The sequence below is a fragment of the Helicoverpa zea genome, chromosome 6 (assembly GCF_022581195.2).
Source record: "Helicoverpa zea isolate HzStark_Cry1AcR chromosome 6, ilHelZeax1.1, whole genome shotgun sequence".
Taxonomy (NCBI): Eukaryota; Metazoa; Arthropoda; class Insecta; order Lepidoptera; family Noctuidae; genus Helicoverpa; species Helicoverpa zea.
This window is the reverse complement of record NC_061457.1, coordinates 8359846-8379331: the sequence shown is the minus strand read 5'-3', so window position 1 is coordinate 8379331 and position 19486 is coordinate 8359846. Positions and strand designations below refer to the sequence as shown.

Sequence of the window (19486 nt, the reverse complement as noted above, 5' to 3'; positions counted from 1 at the left end):
TTTGTCGCATAATTGGACATGGGACATGACATGGCCGCGGTGCACGTGCGCGTGACTCAGGCCAGCCAGTCTGCGCCCACGCACCGCCAGCCTCACTCATTATGGACAGAATCTGATCATTGCTTTCATCAGTACCACATCATTGTTGGGAATACCAAGAATGTCAGAACAATGCTCGACAGGTATTACTGAACCATTAGGGAGAACTTGAACAGAAATCGTTTCCATGTCAGAGTTTAATGGAGTATTATTCTGCTTCTTGAAACTTATACGTATTCTTAGAATTGGGAAGAATGAAGATTTTAGATACTTTGCGCATGTATAAAGTAGGAAATAGTACATAGATGTTGAGCATTCATATTCATCATATTAACAAAACTTTAGTTGGTATCAGAAATGACTAAGAAGTTTATGGATTCGAGCAGCAAATGTATCAGCAATCGAGCACAATAATAATTTGTAGACCTTCCTCAAAGCACGACGTAGCTACGCACAATTATGTGTATATAGGGTAAACATTAAGTAAATCAATTCAATATGGCTAAGTGCGATTTGCTTTACGAGCAATTCATGGTGGCCTAGTCGGCAAGTCCTATACTCCTATCTATGAGGTTCTATGTCAATTGCTTTGACCATCATAAAAGGCGTGAGCATCCGCTATAACCGCATCGAGGTCATCCACTCAGTAATCTACTGCTCAAGTAAAACCAATAGAGATGTACTCTGGATATAATGCAAGACATCGTGCATTGACGCGCTCCATCATCAAATCTCCTTACATGAATAGGAGAGAAAGTAAATAGTTGTGTTCCACTTGAAACTCTGATTATACACCAAGTTTACATGGTATAATAGCTTTGAAATGGCTGCTATAATTATTGTCATTACCATCATTTATGTTTCTACTGTTAAATTATATAATGAGCCAACAGCACATGTTCTTAAATGATATAATCATATACCAACTTAATTATTTTTGGAAAAAATCTGACCAAGAGTAATGTGTAGAAAAATGAGACCATCCATGTATTTTGTAAGTCATCATAAGAGAAAGGCACGGGATATTTTTTACACAGCACGGTTTTGTTCAAAAACCAACGCCGAGCCTATGTCAGGAAGCCACGTCAGCAATGCTTACAGTCAATTTTATGACATTCGCAAGCTATGACTGCTTATAAAATACAGGGATACAAAACATGGCAGCGCGTTTGTTTACTTCAGCAGTAGCTACACAACCTACTTACCTAATTACGTTAGAAGCTCGTGGTTAACGATAAGATTAAAAATAAAATTTACTTTTAACATGACCTCTGTCTTTGGTTATCATATCATCGGACCATGTGGACTTCGAGAATACATTCAGAGTTGCTTGTAGAATATTTTTTTTTAATGCCAATCAATTGTGTATTCTTAATTAATAATATCTCAAGTGTTTTCAAAATCTGCAATGTGTGAGCACTTAATACGGTTCAGCATAAATTATTGCAACATGTGCAAACCATTAGTCAGAATTGGAGAAAAAATTCGTCTTGATGCGGACAAAGACCCTTCACGTTATCCACTTGATGGGAAGCCCGACATATGGCCGTATGTGAAACGGCTTTTGTTGTTTTTTCCACGATCACTTCGTTATTAACGAAGATTGTTCAAATGTTTGATGAGGAATCAGGTCAACTCTTAATGCACTTTATTAAATTCTTGGACTAAGGAGATTAAAGCACAAAACAAATAAAACACTCAAAAGTTTTAGTAAGCCCATTTTTCAGAATCAAACAATAGAGCTCATTGTTATTCTACAAGATTTACGATAGGTTGACGACCACCGGCTTGGTTTTCCAATAACACTTATCTATGCTATCTTTCAGAATCCAATAAAACCTCCTCTATAGGTAGGTACGCCTTATACATATAAACGTAAAGATGGTGGAGGATTGCTCGGATATTTAACTATGACTTAGTTTATAGGACGATGGTATCTCAAAAGAATGTCTCGTCATTTTCTAAGAACCGGTTCAGGATGAGATCCGTAGTGCGTAGTGAGCGTGGCGCACCATACACCACGCTTCAATAGACTGTTTCGAGTTTTCAAGGTACCCGTTCCTCTCGCATACCTAGCGATCTGACCGAGTCGCCGTAACAACGGACCCATTGTTTCACCATCGACTTATTTCGAGACTTTTGACTATTTTTACAAACTGAAAATTTATTACGTTCCAAGGTAAAATAATACGTGACGGCACAATCGTCTCGCAGTAACAATATTTGAGGTTTTTTGTTATGTAAGAAAGGCGCCAAACGTGCCTTAAAAGGTCAACTAGTAATGGAGGTTATTGACGTCTAAGTCTCGCCGCATTTTCTGTATGATTGATAAACATTCAGTTCGTCGAAGGCCTAGCTAAGATAAAGATACAAAATAAAACTGTCCATTAAAACGTGGCTCTTTATTGAAGACACACTATAGCCTTAATTCGCGTTTCTGGTATGACGTGGGAGGTGAGAAGAATTCTTCGCAATCAATAAAAGAAACGGTACAAGTTGTACGATCATTTTATTTTAGTGTTTCCATTAATATTAGAAACCGGCGCGTGTCTCGATACCATATCGTTTCACCAGTGGAGCAGCAAAAGTATACTTTACCAGTCGTTAACTACGCTCGCGACCTTTTCGTGTTGAGTAATCGTGGAGCACCAATCATGCAGAAATGTAAACGTTTGCCAAAACTAACTCGGTTACCTACTACACACCTACCTGCATGTTTGCCATTATAATATATTATGTGATTGATGCAATCAGACTTGATTAATATTGCATGAACCTCGCAAAGCAAAGCTGAATCGCATTTGAATCTGATGCGTCCTCGTACTGTGCAGTTTTCGTAGATAGATTTAGAATTTATACTGTGTGAATAATTTAGGAAGATTTTAGTCAAGGCATTAAATAGGATGTTGCGTTAATCGAATGATGATTACGAAGCTGATGTAACAGTACTGTATTCCGGGACGCAGCATTGTCGGGATGCTTTACTTTTTGCGATGTTTTCCAAAAGGAAGCGGGCATTAAAACCGTTTCACACACCAAGTAATTTAGCAATAATATGTTTGTTGTATGACGGTGTTTGTGGCAGCTCGCAAGGTCGGCCGCTTCCTACGAGGACTGAACTTAGGAACGCATGTAGGCAGGCTACAGGGCAGGTGCAGGTGAACGTCTAATACTAATTGCTGTTAATACACACCTGCCGCTGTCATCTATGTGGTCTGATGTTATTGTAAGGACAGGAGTCACCTTGTTACTAAAATGTCATGATAATAAATAAGGAGTTCATCAACATTGAGTTACACGCTCGTAAATAAACAGCCACGATCTTCATCCAATTACAAGATCTACATCTAGTGAAGGTCTGTCCATAAAAATAATGAGCTATCGAATGTGGCGTCCACATTATGAAATTCGAGCGTCTCATGGTTGAATCTAGTTTGACGAGTAGCTGGGTAGGTGGAGGCAACGCTAATGCTCACCTCACACCACTCCGTATGGACACATTGTCGCGAAAGTGGTTCTTGCTCCCAGCACCGCACATTCCATATAACCAAATGATCATTAGTGCAAAAACAAGAGTTGGTTACAACACAACCTATCTCAACATTCTCGAGCAAGCTTTGTGGCGAATATCGATAATCGTAATCGTGAAATACCAGGTAACCTGGCAATATGTATTCTATAGCGAACTGGGCAGGGCAATCGCTTAGCAAGAACACCACCGTAAGTTGGTCAATCCGACAGTTTCCATTATAGGTAGTGGAGTAATAATTTTGATAGCCACATTTATCTAAACGCACAAACTGTGATCTGTTTTATTATGTTTGCGTTTCCAGTGTTTTGGCCCCTCTATGCAAGTTTCGGTATAATTGCAATAGCGTTCGTCATCGTCAGGACCGGATCACTAATTTAGGCGGTTAGTTTGTCAGTAAGTCAGTATAAACATTACCTACCAGCTTGGAAATTTCATTATGTAGGTTTCAAGTACTGTAATTGAACAGTGTTTATGTTATGATGGGTAGGAAGAAACCATGGTGTTGCCATCACGTATTTTGTAAATATACTTGCAATGGTAGGTAGGTCACCTACGATGACGCAAGAAAAACATTGGCCAGGGGTCGTTTTAAACATCGCTTTGCATGCAGATAAACTAGCATTAGTAGGTAAGTCATTTTTGATGTTCATAAACAGTAAACTAGTGTCCTGTAAGGAAAGTAAACAAACCCGCTGACCAACAAAAACAGTAGTTAGAAATGTTGCGTGAAGTACCCACAGTGTAAGTAGATGTGTAGACTGACCTGTCCAGTAGCTTTCTTATAGCGGTGCGTGGCCTCCCGCACGAGGTCCCTGACCAGCAGGTCGCCAGCGCCGCACGGCACCAGCACCCGCACAGACCCGAAACACACCGTCACTTTCATGTCACCGACACTATGATTCACCAAAGCACAACGCCACTCCGTCGCAATATCCACTAGCTAGCATATTAGTTTGTCGTCAAACTAATAGGAGCACAACCACAACATTATCTGATGCACATGGCATAGGTAACCCTGCTTCGAAGCCGCTCACGGAGCACCCGCGATACAAAAAGAACAAAAACACCAGCTCGTGCGTGTGTTTTCATAGCGCAGTCGGAGCGTCTCGCCGTAACCTCGGACTGGTCCACAGTGCACGTAAACTAATGTTAAATTCACACATCAAACACTAGAATCACATTGAACATCGAGCACATATCGATAAGATTACGCGAAGTATGGGCGCAGTGTGCGCGCTCTCAACGGCAGCAACGGTCGTGGCAAGGAACATGAATAAGAATTTGAAGTTGTTTGTAGCGGCGGGGCGGGGGCAGGGTGGCGGGACGCGGCGACCGGTTCCGCGCGCAGCCAATCGGCAGCGTCGCGCCGGCCCGCAGCTGTGCGCTTGTGGTGGTGGCTCGCCGAACCGCCGCGTCATACCTGCGTCGCTCCGGTTTGTATTTCACTCGCATACCGACTATTACACATTATTTTGAATGAAACTGTCCCTGATTACTGCTTAACTGAGTCATTAAGTTGCGAGAACTTGCGATAAGTCCGAAACTGGTAGTGCTCAGCCTGCCTTTCGATCGGGTAGTCTACATGTTTCTTTACAACTTACTACAGCTTTGTTGGTATTTGTTGTAGACACGCTACACACACATAAGCAACTTAATCACAGTACAAATGTTAGAATTGAAGTAGTCATAACTTGGAGTTGATGTCATGCAATCAGCAAGGCAAACCAAGTACATGCTTACAACGGACTTTGCTAAGTTGTTTTCTTTTTAAACATGTTTGTCTAATCAATATCTCCATGCCAACCATATTAAGTACTTAGGTGCAGATAACAAGCCCTTATAGCAAGAGTTATCAACATCATAAACTTCTAGTCCCTTACCTCAAAAGGTACAATAAGTAGGACAAAGCAACCCTAGGTATCAAATCGGATTTCAGATTTTTTTAAATAATGACTATAATGGAAGTAAGTAGTACCACAGGCAATACTTACTACAGGGACAAATTTACAAAAAAACTTGTAACAATTCTGCTCATAAATTACACATACATGCAGATACACAAGTTGTGTGCTTAGCATAGGAATGCAGTTCACTTTTTCATTCATTATGTGCATCCGTACAATAAATATTATCTTGTTGGCGTCTGTCTATTTATATTTAAATCATTGGAGACAATAGAAATACACCATTGTAGAATAGTTTGCATTACATAAGTACCTACACAGTACAGTATAGTTTTGATGGTTAATAACCAGTAAAGTTTCAGTATTTATACAATTTTGTCCAGATAAAAATTAATTATGTCCACTGCGGTTCTTGTCTTCTCAATAGAGTCAATAGCTTCTAGATACATACAAACAGATAGACGGAGAAACAACAGAGAAACGACATTTTTAAAATAACTTACGTGACTGCGATAATTTTTCCAGGTAATTTCCAGGTACCTAAGTTAATAAAAAAACGTTAAATCACCACGTGGGTTTGTAACAATATCCGTCGATGATGGTTGCGAGGTTCAAGGCGAAGGGCATTTGTATGCGGAACACGGCTCGTGACCGACACATCTGTACCTGACCTGCAAACCTATGACATATAACAACTTCGAAAACAACTACTCAGATCATAATGTCTGTCTCACACTCAAATACTGGGAAACTAATTGATTTATTCATAGTTGAGAAAAGCACAAAAACTAGTATAGATAAAAGACTCAATTACTTTTTCTAATAAAAATAATTCAGTGACCATTCAGAGCAAACACATACTATGTAACTTCATGTGGAAGTGATCTTAATATTAGTTTTCCTGCATAATTGGATAAAACAATGGCTATTCATATAGCTTGCTTTGGACGATGTGTTCCTATTGATTTACTTTAATTGCAAGAACTGCAATGAATGTGTCATTCAGTCATCTAAATAAGGCAATCAAACACGCACCTGCACGTGGAAACATGGAATAAAAAAGAAAAACAGCATCCCGTGATGTAAACCACTTTTAATTTGTAATAAGTAATTAATATTGCTTAGGTAATTGAATTTAAATAAATAAAAATACACAATACACTTGCTACATAAGGCGCAATTCAAGTATCCTACACAAATTATACATGACAATATAATTTCTATGAGATAATAACATGTAGGTAATCTGTATGCAAGCTGTTACTTATTCACATTAAAACTTAAAAACAAAAGTTTTTGTTATACTTTGTGCTCAGGTCATGGTTGTGTCATAACACTTAATTATTTATACTCAGCGTCAGTTTTGTAAACAGCGTTAATGTGAATATTGCAGCAAAAAATCGAAAATGTTTTGTATTCTAAGAATTTAATCATATATAATGTGACTGTCCGATACATTGAATTACTATAATAAAGATGCAGTAATTCTTCAATGAGTATATTAAAAACATTCAAAATATTCTTCAACTACTTGCCTACCAAGGTTCACTAGACGTCAGATCTCTTTGTCAATTATTTGAATTGATTTTAATTGAATTTAAATCTAAATGAAGTACAAACTTTTATATATAAAAACAATAGTATCCAAGCGTCAAACTTATAAGTCGTTTTGTTTACAAGCATACACATAAAAATAGTTTGGCACTATGTGTACATACATCAACATGAAAAACACTAATCGAAATACTGAGAATAAAAATAGCAAACAAGAGAATTCCTTCAAAAAATAATATATGTTCACAGCGTGATATACTTACGTATGTATTGTAAGTGGAATAGCACTTGACAGGTGATTAACAATATTTACAAAGATTAACAATCTCTAGATCTCACTGGAGCACTGCACCGTGCTCGTCCTATTTACAGTTCTCAGACATTAACATCTCTCAACTCACTTTTAGCAGCCGAAAAATAAGTTCAAATTGTGATGTAAGTAATAATACTACAATAGAAGCACGAGCCGTATTAATGAAACATTTATACAGAAAACTCTTTTTTTTGTAACTTGTAAGTACATATCTCAAATATTCATTATAAAAATTAAAAACATAGGAAGATTAACTATGACTGATATAATCAGTTCAGTACAAAATAAAGCTGCCCAAAAATAATACATAATAATATTACCAATGAATCTCGGATCGGCTTCCAAATTAATTGTTAAGTACATGTTAAATCAAGTAACGATGCGACGCATAACAGTTATGTACTTACAGCCAGGGGAGCTATTGTGCCCCAAATTAGTTTTTTTCTTTTATTATAACATGTTTTCATCTTAAACAATAATTACATGAAATTGACACGAACTTATATTACAATTAAATAAAAAAAATAATTGATATTTATTACATAATACAGAGAATATTCTACAACAAATATTCACTAGTGGTGTTATATTGGTTGTACTTTCAAGTCTCACGGCTGTTTACTTAAAACTACATGATATTACCTCTCCTCCTCTAGTAAACGACATCTCATCAATAAAGTACATAAGAGAAAACAACGCGGTCTGATAATGGCACTACATTCATTAAGAAACGACCAAACTTTTGAAAACCATTAGTGACTAGATTGCCGAAAGAAAATGTCAAAAGGGCCACTATTTGTAGAAAAATGTTTATGAAAATTGACAAGACCTTGCAAAATTCGAGATACATACATAATTATATTATAAAAGATACATAACGCAGATAAACAGAATACTACAAAGCATAATCATCCAGCAGTGGTAACAATGTTTACTCTATAGATAGTTTGAAATGCAATATACTTACGTACTTACGTATAGTTGTCAACACTTTACTAAGTCCTCCGTGTCACAAAACCGGGAGACAAACTAGACTTTACAGGACAGGGGCCAGCCCTTACTCTAGAACACTGACATTAACAGAGATTGGTCGCTCAAATTCGAATTCCTATACCGTTATCACAAGACAAACCATAAATAATTCTAAGTCAGAGCACCTTATAATTGTAGAGATCATCGCACACTCCTACAGATGATGCATCACGCCATCACATGGCACATTCAGCTGTACATGAATATCATACAGTGTAACATTAATAGGTACATATTGACACAATTTACATAGTACAAAATCATCAAAGTACAGGCACGTCAGCAATTACGATAAAATAATTATGTCCGCGTACGCGAAAAACTATGCGCTTCGTCTATACGCTCACCAATCGTCTTATTACCGAAACAAACAGCGGGGAACAAAAACGTTTTGAGTATTCATTTCTTTGCAATAGAGAGCCAAACTGTTCCTCCGTTAAATGTTCGTAATCGAAAACGTGAAGAGTCTCTGTCATGAGAGTTCAATAATTTGAGATTTAGCTATCACAATTGACCTAAAGGCAGTACACGAGAGAAACAGTCGAAACGTACACGAAACACAGTCGGAACCAAATCGGAGGTTATCACGACATATCACAGTATTAGACATCACTCTCGGCGTCGGTGACGTGCGCGGGCTGGCCGAAGTTGCGCGTGATGGACTCGCTGACGGTGCGGATGTTGGCGAGGTAGCGGTGCGGCTCGTCCGAGTCGTAGATGGCGCTGAGCGACTCCAGCGACACCAGCGCCTCCGAGTCCAGCAGGCGCGACGAGGCGCGGGACGACATGTCGTCGCGGTCGAAGTAGCACGAGTTCACGTCGCTCAGCGCCGCCTCGGCGTCCGTGAGCCCGGCCTCGTTCAGCATGGACACGTTCTCCAGCGCCGGGTCGTCAGTCGTGTAGCCCGTGCTCTCCGGCTGCCCGCCCTCGCCCTCGCCCTCGCCCTCCGAACACGACGAGCTCCACTCGGATTGACTCTCCCCGTAGATACCCATTTCTCTATGATGAGAAGCGGCCACCTAGAAGGCGAACCCATTGCTCAGACATCGTAAATAATGCTCCTTAAAATTATAAGACCTATGAAATGTATAACTTACCCGGTGATGTAGTCTCTCCTGGGCTTCTTTCTCTCTCTCCTTTTCCCGGATTGCAATTGGATCCGGTTTCCTTTCACAAGGCGGACTAGAAAGAAAAAATCAAGATAAATCTACCATAACCTTCCAGAGCATATTGCTCTTAAAATTGCGAAACATTTATGTAGTGGGGCAATATAGAATATTCTGGAATCATATTGACGAATTTCGTAGTATACCTGTGTCGGTGCGGTGTGTGCGAGGGCGAGGGCAGCTGCACGACGACGTCGGTGGGCAGCACGCCGGGGAAGTCCTGCGGCCGCGCGGGGCTGGCGGCGTCACGCGCCACCTGCGCGATGGCGGCCAGACCCACCGCGTGCAGCGGGCTGCTGTTGTTGTTGTTATTGTTGCGCAGCGGCTCTAGCGACGGGTTCGTGGCCCTGATAATTTATTACATTAGACAATTATTTTTATATTTGGTGTAATATAAAAAAAAAAATCTTTAAAGCTCACCTGAGTTCGAGTTTCAGCTCCTTCCTCTCGGATTTCGGTGGATTGATTTTAATGAGATTCTTATCGTCGAGTAATCTTTGAATCTCTCGTTCGAAGGGCGGCACGCAGGCCACGTCGGACGGACTGCGCTTGGCAAACGGTTCGCGGGTATCATGATTCAGATGTTTCAAGTTCGTGGGTCGGCCGCCTGAACTCGAAAATGAATCAGCCCGCTGTCCAAGTCGACTCGCTACGTCCTTCTTGTCTGTTTGGCAGCAGCCATCGCGCTTAGCGGCGGATGCTTGAAGCATGTTTATGATACTCCTCTGTAACTTTTCCTCTTCCTTTTGAAAGTCCACACTTCCATCCAGAAATTTGTCTTCGAGGGAAGGCTTCTTGGTGATCTTATTATGTTTGGCGTAGAGGTCGTCGATGTGGTTGAGCGTGGGCTTGGCGGGGCGCAGCGGCGGGTAGTCGTAGGCGGGGCTGGGCCGCGCGGGGTAGTGGTGCGCGCGGGGCGGCGAGGGCGAGGCGTCGGTGGTGCGCGAGTAGCTCTCGTCGGAGGAGCTGAGGCTGGGCGAGCGCGTGAGCGAGCTGAGCTCGTCGGCGGAGGAGTGCACGCGCGGCGAGCGCGCGAGCGGCAGGCTCTCGGACGAGCGCGGGCGCGGCAGGCGCGCGGCGCGGCGCTTGAGCGGCGCGGCGGGGCGCGGTTCGGCCGGCCGCGGCCACGGCGCCACCAGCGCGCGCGGCGGCGGCCAGCGCGCCACGCCCGCGTGCGGCGGCGGCGCGGGCGGACTGCTCGACCCTGACGTGTTGCGCCGACCTTTACTGCCCTTATTGTTCCCGTTGCTCTGATGCCCATTAGTTGGTAGCAGCGGTTCGTTCTCTCCCGCGACTGACGACTCCCTCAAGGGAGGCAATCGTGAAGGCTGTGCGGCGGCTCGTCTGGCAGAGTTCTGTAGCATGGCGAGAGGAGTGGCAACTCCGCCGTATGCGGTAGGCGGGTTGGGTGTGGGACCATTCGATGTGCTCTGCAATGTCCCGTTAGCTGGAGCTCTATCTGTGAGGAAGTATGTGGTCATCTCACCTTTACCCTTAACTTTGACTTTCCCCCTACACACGAACTGGTATGCCATATCTTTCAGAACTTGGTACACCTCTTCGGTGACTTGCGTGTGGTTCGGTAGCCCAGTGGAATCCATGCGAGATGCTACATTGACCGTGTTACCCCAGATATCGTATTGTGGTTTTCTTGCACCTATGACACCAGCTACTACTGGACCAACATTTATACCTGAAACAAAAAGACTCTATTACTACATACCTCTATTTTAGACCAGTGAAGAAAACCAAGGCCTCCTTAAGTCCTTATATTATATCAGTATTCACGTGAATACATTACGGTAACTAACCGACTCGCAGCATGAAGTTGTTATAGGAGTTATCATTGATATCCTTGAGCTTGTCCCTCATGGCGAACACGAATTCGACGAGCGTGGCCATGTGCTTGCGCGTGCTGGGCTCGTCCGTCATCTTCCTGTCGGGGATGAGGCCCACTGCGGCCATGTATGTCGAGCCCACAGTCTTGATCTTGTCTATCGCACCGAAACGATCCTCTCCCAGAAGCTGAAAAGGATTTTTTGATAATTTTGTTCATATAACATGACCATTTTGACTATATTACGAGGGACGATGACCATCATCGAATCAATATGAATAAAACTTAAACATAATTCATCTTAGTATTTTCCATTTATGTATGTATGTAATTTGTACAGGGGCGAGCTCATGAAAACTTAACTTCAAAAAGTTATCAAAAAACAGATCAGTAAGCACTCTCAGGGCAAGAGGAAGCGGGTAAGATCAAAACATTTCATAGAATTGCAATGAATTACTCAACAAAAAAGTATAATGACCTCATCAAAATCAGCGATAATCTCGTTGAGCAGCCGCAGACACTCCATGCCCTGGTTATTGCCGTCCAGCTCCATGTAGAACTCGTGGTAGTTGGTGATGGACGCGAACACCACTCCCACGCGCTGGTACGACTGGTGATACAGGTCCTAAAAATTTGCTGATTAGGTAGTGTCTTATACGTTAGGATAATGGACAGGGAATGTAAGACTACCTATAGAAAATTACAATTTATTTTTTACTAGCTTTCCGCCCGCGGCTTCGCCCGCGTGGAATTCGGTTATATTGCGGTATAAATCACAACTATAAGAAAACTTCTCATTCCCACGGAAAAATCTAAGAAGCGCGATGTAACGCTGGATACGATTAGTTGTTAAACCAAAACTGAATGGTACACTATATTATACTTTTTCCCTTGTGGAGCAAAAACATGCAGATTTTGGGCACTGGAAACCCAGGAACACGCTACATAGACCATGCGAAAAACAATGTTTTTCTAAGTGTACTCCAGCAAACCTTAGAGTTTGGCCTTGTGCTTTATTAATGGTCATTGCAAATGAAACCCTTATAGGAAATTGTAGTCTTTTAAATTGAAATGGGAGGTCTGTTGGAATTGGGTTAGCAGCGGTGAGGGAGTGTCAGACTCTTACTGACTAAAATCGTCGTGTTCCGTCCTAGGCCTTTTATATACCAGGGCCGCGGTATCTCTTGCGAACAACCCGCAGCCCCGGCTGGCCCTGGCCCTACTGGGCCCCACTGATTTCAAAACACGTAAGACTAATTCGCGGCGAACCTTAACACCGCGATACAGAAAAGCACAACGCCATCTATCGAGCTATCGGGAAGCTCGCGATTGAACAATGAGCTACAGGTTAAAGCGCGAGATATCATTGCACTTCTTACGTATCTTAAAAAAAAAACAACGTCACCACGTTTTAAAAAGCTATCATTCCACTTCTTACGTATTTTAAAAACACATCGTTACCACGTTTTAAAAACATCCAGCGCCATCTATCGCATACCTCAAGAACTAAATAACTTAACTAATACTTATACCAATTATTTATAGTATATAATTCGTTGAATTATAGTTATTTCAGGATAAGTAGATGTAAAAAAAACAGTTAAGACGATAAAACAAATTGTACGTCATCCCTCGGGAATTTCTCATTTTCGAGGATTCATTATCGTATCATTTAGCTTCTAAATTTATATGTTCATATTCGTTTGCAATATATAAGTAGATGTAAAAAAAAACAGTTTAGACGATTAAACAAATTGTACATCATCCCTCGGGAATTCCTCATTTTCGGGGATTCATTATCGTATCATTTAGCTTCTAAATTTACATGTTTATATTCGTTTGCAATATATTACCTTGTTTTAAACGACACACAGCGCCATCTACAATCCATCCATCAAGCAAACAATATTTTTGTTTTCCCTCGGGAATATCTATTTTTTTCGGGATAAAAAGTACCCTATTATTTAATCCGGACTTCTAACTTTACGTCTGCAAAATTTCAAAGCAATCGATTCAGTAGTTACGGCGTGAAAGCGGAACAAATAAACAAACAAACTCACTTTCCGATTTATAATATTAGTAAGGATTTGATGTATCGATCCTTTGTTATAGTATTTTCGCTACGTAACGTAGCGGAAGTATCAGTAACTTCTCATAAAAAAAATTATGGTCCGTGTTACTCATAAATATACCATTTTTGGTTTAAAAACATAATTGGTTGAAAAAATCAGTCACTCATACGTGTTATATGCTACCTACATATTCAGTGCAGCGCGAATGATTATACTGAAAATATATATTTTTTTAATTTGGTGAATGAGTTGTTTTTGATAAAACAAAAGACATTCTGCTAATTTCTCAACCGCTTTTCTGAATGTGTTGTCAATGTATATTGGATACAAGATGAAGATCACAGCATTTCGTCAACATTACACAAAAAATCTGCCAACTGCATAAATTGAAAATGCTATAGGAAATGGAAAAATATACGGGAGGCCGCTCTAGCAAACAACTTGAGCTTAGCATAGTTTTCCATACGTTTGCTATGCTAATACATACACCGTCCACCTATGTTAGGGATCAAGTTGTTTACTTTTTAAATATACATGGACTTGGTGATGTTAAAGCTATCGTGTTTACATACAAACAGTATTTACTTTGAATGAGTAAATGAATAATTAATTTCTGTGTTATTATGATTATCTCATAATAATGCTTGTAAATAAAGAGATTAATTAATGTTTTTCATATATATAAGCAAGTTCAATAGTTACCATGTTCGTTCTAAACTGGTTATCCAAGAAGTGTGTTGCCACATGCGCTGGTAGAAGGTTGAACAGAATCCTTCGGTTTGACGCCTGAAATTGAAAGATAATCATTGTTGATAACGAATTATTTTTAAAAGGGTTCAGTTTCAGTTTTTTAAAAATAACTATTCATACGAAAGGTCTAGAAATTGCACATTTTAATGGAAACTTTATATGGGAGTGCTCAAAAACAGTCCAAGAAAAAAATATCTTAAAAATGAATAAAGAACATGACCCAAGGGCTAGATTTATTTCGACCCGCAATTTAAGCATTGTCACCAAGCGTGGCAATGTCGCTAGCCTATTGGGTACATTACCAAGTGACAACGATGAAACTGGGCCAATTTTTATTTTATAACAAACGCTATTTATAAGTTTAAGTTTTGTCTTTTTTATGTAAATATAGATTTATTTAATGTACCTGCAAAGCATCCATATCCCTCTTCTCATCCCTGGCCTGGGCCTGCCACAAGAAGTCGAGCCGTGCCGTCCACTCCGTCTGACGAGCATGCAACAGTACTGCTAGAGCTAATGCCACGGTCCATGCGCTTGCCACGTATGCTGAACCCACTGACCCTGGACTGAAACGACAAATAAAAAGCAATATTTTATTTTATGTGAAATTAATAAATAAACTATTTATTTAATAATTTCAAAAATGATTGATGTTGTGAATGAGTAAATCATTCAAAGTTACAATATTTTTATAGTCCCACTGCTGGGCACAAGCCCCCTCTCACATGGAGAAGGATTGAGCGTTAATCAATCAATTAATTCAAAATAAATAATATTACATTTTATTGAATACTAGCTGTTTCCTTCTGTTACCCGTGTCCCGTGACCTGTGTCCCATGGAAACTACTTCCCGTACTAGGATATAATGTAGGCATAATCTTTGAAAGGCGGTGTCACAAATCGGTACTGTAGTTTTGGAGCCTTTAGGATATAAATAAACAAACAAAGACTGATGACGTTATGCAATCGATAAAAAGCAATTAACAAGTATTTAAAATTATGCGTGTAATGAATTTTAATCTTGTATTATGAGTTTATAAGACAGCATGACTTAATATTATGAGTCATGTAGACACCTAACCTGTCTCATCATGGTCTAATCCCACGTACAGAGACATATCGCGTTTCATTAGCCAGCTGTAATCCTCTTTGTACCTGTAGGTTTTCTACCATCATTAGTACTCTTGTACTGGAATAACGCAACATTGCTTTAAATAAAATCATAATAGTATACATCTGCAGGAATACAGCGCAGAGAGAAATGGAGGACATCAATACTATTACTACACTGAACTATACCACATATACTACATACTACTAGGCCCCATTTCTAATGGTAATTCGACTAGTAGTTGAGTGTTGCCGTCAACACTCAACTACTAGTCGAATTACCACTAAATAGACTATTCTTACTTTCCTTAGTAAAAAAAACCTTTTTGCAATGCACCAAAGAAAACAATAACTAAACAATACTTACTCAACCATCAAATCATAACAGTCGAACAGCGCCTTATGGAAGCCCAATATGACTCCCATATATCCAGCCGTCATCACAGACAGAAGTATTCCCTTCACCAATATCGGTAGCCTCAGGAAGACTGCTACGACCAGCATACTGAGACAACAGCCTAAGGTTATGTATAGTGGGACTGGGCACGCTAAATGTTCTGTATGGCTGGACCAGAGATGAGCGGCAACGTCGCCTCGCATTGTGAGCACTTCGTCCATGGTTGTGGTGTTGCCAGTTAGGTTTCGACATAGTTCTATGTGCTCGCATGTTACCTGTAATATGGAAGATTATGTCAATGCCGGTGTTATGTATCAGCTGCTCTTGTTTAACGAAGAGTGCAGTTAGAATATCGAAGGAGAAAAAAAATCTGCTGTCAAGAATTGCTAGCGTTCCTGTAAGGCTGTAGCATCAAAGACCAGATAGACCAAAATTGAATTATTTCAATGGAAAAAGTTTTGAGCAATTTTTGATAATTGAAAATTTTCTTCCCAAAAACAGTAATTATATACAAATTTTCACATTTCTAATCATACTTATTACACTTACCACATTAACCTGCCCAACAGCATACCCCAGTACAATAGTGAAGGTGGTAATAGCATTCCTCAGTGTAAAAGGCCGGGACACATCGCAGGGTATAAGCCTGAGCCTTGCAGCTAGCGTCAGCGCCAGCACTGCAGCAGACCACGCGAAGGCCGTCACGAAGAGTATAAGGAGTATGTAGGTTTGTGGTAGAATGGACGCTTGTAAGGCCCCGGCGGCTACTAAGGCACAGAGAGCAGCGGATAGGGAACCCGCCCAACCGCCGTCTGTTGATGCTCGGTACTGGAATGGATAAAATGGAAATTTAGTTTTTATTTCTATTTGAAATTGTCTCTGAATCAGCATAGCTAAGTACAGTCAAACCGATTCGAATTTACAGAGAAACTGTAAAAATGGGAAGATAACTATACTCTAGAAATACCGTGCTAGTGCTATATTCAAAGAACATAAGAATTTTTGTACCGAAAAGAATGAGTAAGTACTTTAAGAATGTCAAAATGACAATAGCCTCTTTAGATGCAATCAGTACGTGGACTACACAAACAGTTGAATTCAATAAGTCATAGTTAGAAAAATGTATATATTCACCTGAGCTTCCTTATCAGCATCCTTGAAACAGAGCGTGAGCAGATGCACGTGCGTGGCCTTCTCGCGGTGCACGGAGCGCGCGTCTATGGCCTGCGCCAGGTATTTGTTCACGCGGTTCGTGGGCTGGTGGTACACAGACGAGTGGCGCTTTTTCAACGGACGCTTAAACTTCTCCGTCACTTTGTTCTGCAAAACCCACCACACAAGTCAAAAATAACCCATTTAAATCGTAACTCAAACTTCTAACCACCGATTTATACAACGATCATAATGGAACATATCTATCTGGTCACACATCGATGAGATAAGGTAAAGTTAAGGTACACTGAGACACAAGGGTATGGCCGAGGTCAGGGTACACAGGGGCCATGCCGACTCCATGCTTCACAATTTGGAATTTAGAACTGACCTTAGAATACAAAAGATCCGGAATCCAAAGCAGCATCACGTTATTAGAATAGTAATGAAATGACAGTACAAACAAAATATAGACAACGACAGATACTGATCACATTGGCAAGATCTCCATATAGATAGATAGAACTGATAGAAGAAATTTAGACTGTTCTGTAATTTATGTCTCATGTGAATTTACTTTTTAAGACAAATCGACAGTAATAATCGAGACTTACAACTAAACACTTTCGTGTTTGATTATTTCATAGAAAGAAAGTTAAGTAAGAGTAAAGTGATAGAAGAAAGCAGGAGAAATAATCAAGCACCAAATAAAATCAAAAAGTAAAACTATTAAGAGGGCGAATGACATGCAAGTTAGTCGACAGGCGGGGCTCATGCCATGCTCTAGTGCTCGAGGTGACTAGTCGGGGTAGCGAGTGAAACACAGTTCGGTGCATCCGGCTTTATTATCGAACATTCTATAAAACAATCTCAAATATATAAACAGTTGACAATTTCGAATTAAGAAACGGTGATAGTGAGTGGTCTGTGTGCTCACGTCGATATTAGTCGGCCCTTTTCCGTGTAATTGTATCACAGTGAATAGAAAGAGAATGTGTTCGCGGCAGGTGCGACCCACACACATTGCTTGTGGACAATGCGTACCTACAGTCAATCAAGGGAGTTATAAACGTGTCGCCCGGTAAATGGTGGAAAACAATAATACACATGAACAACATTTTGTCTGCGCTTACTGTTTCAGCGGGTATTTGTTGTGGAACTAATGTCCAGGGTCGGAATATCTGAAAATAATGAGCAGACGCCTCATGTTAGTCGCTGGTGTATTTCAGTCTTCCACACAATGTTTGGTTTGGATCCGAAATTTCAAAGAACTCTGTTTATGAACGCTGTTAAGTGTATAAATATTTTATCAATAAGAATTTGAAATCAATTTAGTTCAATTTGTAACAGTATACAGGGAGTAACAATGAGTGAACGCTTGAACAGACCAGCAACTAAATGAACATTCGGGAAACAGTTTGGAAAGTTGGAAGTTGTAACAACTTGTGCTCACAGGTACGAGTCGTACGTCTATCTATCTGTACTTTGGCTGCTAGGTGGGTAGGGGACTAATTAATGATTGATTACTGTGTTTGTGTTTCATGTGTTGTATAAAAGTAACAATGAAGTTTGGCAGAAAACGAAAATCGCAAACGTAGTGTGAAGCATCTTTAAACATTCTTGAATTTCCTCGCAAAATTATTTCAGTAGAACTCGTGAAAAAGCTTCAGTGCACACCTTAAATGTAATAAAGCATAGATTTAGTTCGAAAACCACCACTCAAACCAAACTAACTACTAGGAAACCATTAAGCGAGGTTATCATTCGACACACAGTAAATACGAAACGCATCGTCAATGCCATATCAATGCGTCTCGCGTATCAAGTTCTGAAGCGTAAAATCTGAGAAACGCGGGAGAAATAGCAGTATGGTTTCATTGTATACCTAAACTAGACCTACCAAAACCATACACTAGATCTTCCCAAAGATGCATGTGTGTGTATCTACCACACGCCGCAACATGACGATGACCACATTGTAGTCTTGTTTACATGTAACGGCGAGCGTATGCTTACTACGTATACGCACTATGCAAATAATCTGTGCTAGATTAGTTCATACAATCGCAGAAATCGATGCAAAGTTCCCATTATAGTCGCAATAAAAAATAGCACAGGTCAAAAAAGAGGTGCGTAATTGCGTTTGTATAATATTAACATGTGCGGGGGTGTCGTCGACGGCGTGCGTGCGGAGGGCGTGGTGCTGCATGACGGCGTCGAACGTGTGGTGGTGGGGAGCGGAGGCGGCGGGGGGGGGCGCGCATGGCGTCTCTCACGTCTTCGGCCCGCAGCGCCGCCAGCCGCAGCGCCTCGGCCGAGCCCGGCTCCGCGTGCAGCGCGCGCCGCAGGTCCAGCACCTGCCGACACCGCGCGCTAGTACTCGGCTCGCACACCTCCAAGCTTAGCCGAAGCGAAGCCCGAATCGTACCACTACACCGGCGAGCGAGGGACCACCCGGCAGGGTAGGATCCAGCCTTTAAAAAAGGTTGTGGATACAGCCGTCCAATATTCAGGCACATAGGCGGACTACATGAAGAAGGTAGTAGTAGTAATATGGAAGTACATAGAGGAAGAGCATAGCGGGAATACAAAGGATGAATTTAGGGGAAGTACATATATAGTAGAATA

At 40.9% G+C, this 19486-nt stretch overlaps 2 protein-coding genes across 2 annotated transcripts in view; both read right to left on the bottom strand.

Moving 5' to 3' along the window:
- The window catches only part of LOC124631249 (partitioning defective 3 homolog), a 51172-nt gene extending 46370 nt beyond the window's left edge, over positions 1-4802 (bottom strand). Inside the window, exon 1 of the mRNA XM_047165520.1 lies at positions 4335-4802. Coding sequence (XP_047021476.1) covers positions 4335-4454 — 120 coding nt within the window. The 5' untranslated portion in view covers positions 4455-4802. The remainder of the gene's footprint in view (positions 1-4334) is intronic.
- Positions 4803-6553: 1751 nt separating this feature from the next.
- LOC124631248 (Ca(2+)/calmodulin-responsive adenylate cyclase-like) overlaps positions 6554-19486 on the bottom strand; it is a 63094-nt gene continuing 50161 nt past the window's right edge. Inside the window, exons 11-21 of the mRNA XM_047165518.1 lie at positions 16841-17026; positions 16256-16534; positions 15677-15981; positions 14606-14765; positions 14152-14235; positions 11856-12002; positions 11352-11565; positions 9961-11233; positions 9687-9887; positions 9472-9556; positions 6554-9393 (exon numbers count right to left, since the gene is read on the bottom strand). Coding sequence (XP_047021474.1) covers positions 8977-9393; positions 9472-9556; positions 9687-9887; positions 9961-11233; positions 11352-11565; positions 11856-12002; positions 14152-14235; positions 14606-14765; positions 15677-15981; positions 16256-16534; positions 16841-17026 — 3351 coding nt within the window. The 3' untranslated portion in view covers positions 6554-8976. The remainder of the gene's footprint in view (positions 9394-9471; positions 9557-9686; positions 9888-9960; positions 11234-11351; positions 11566-11855; positions 12003-14151; positions 14236-14605; positions 14766-15676; positions 15982-16255; positions 16535-16840; positions 17027-19486) is intronic.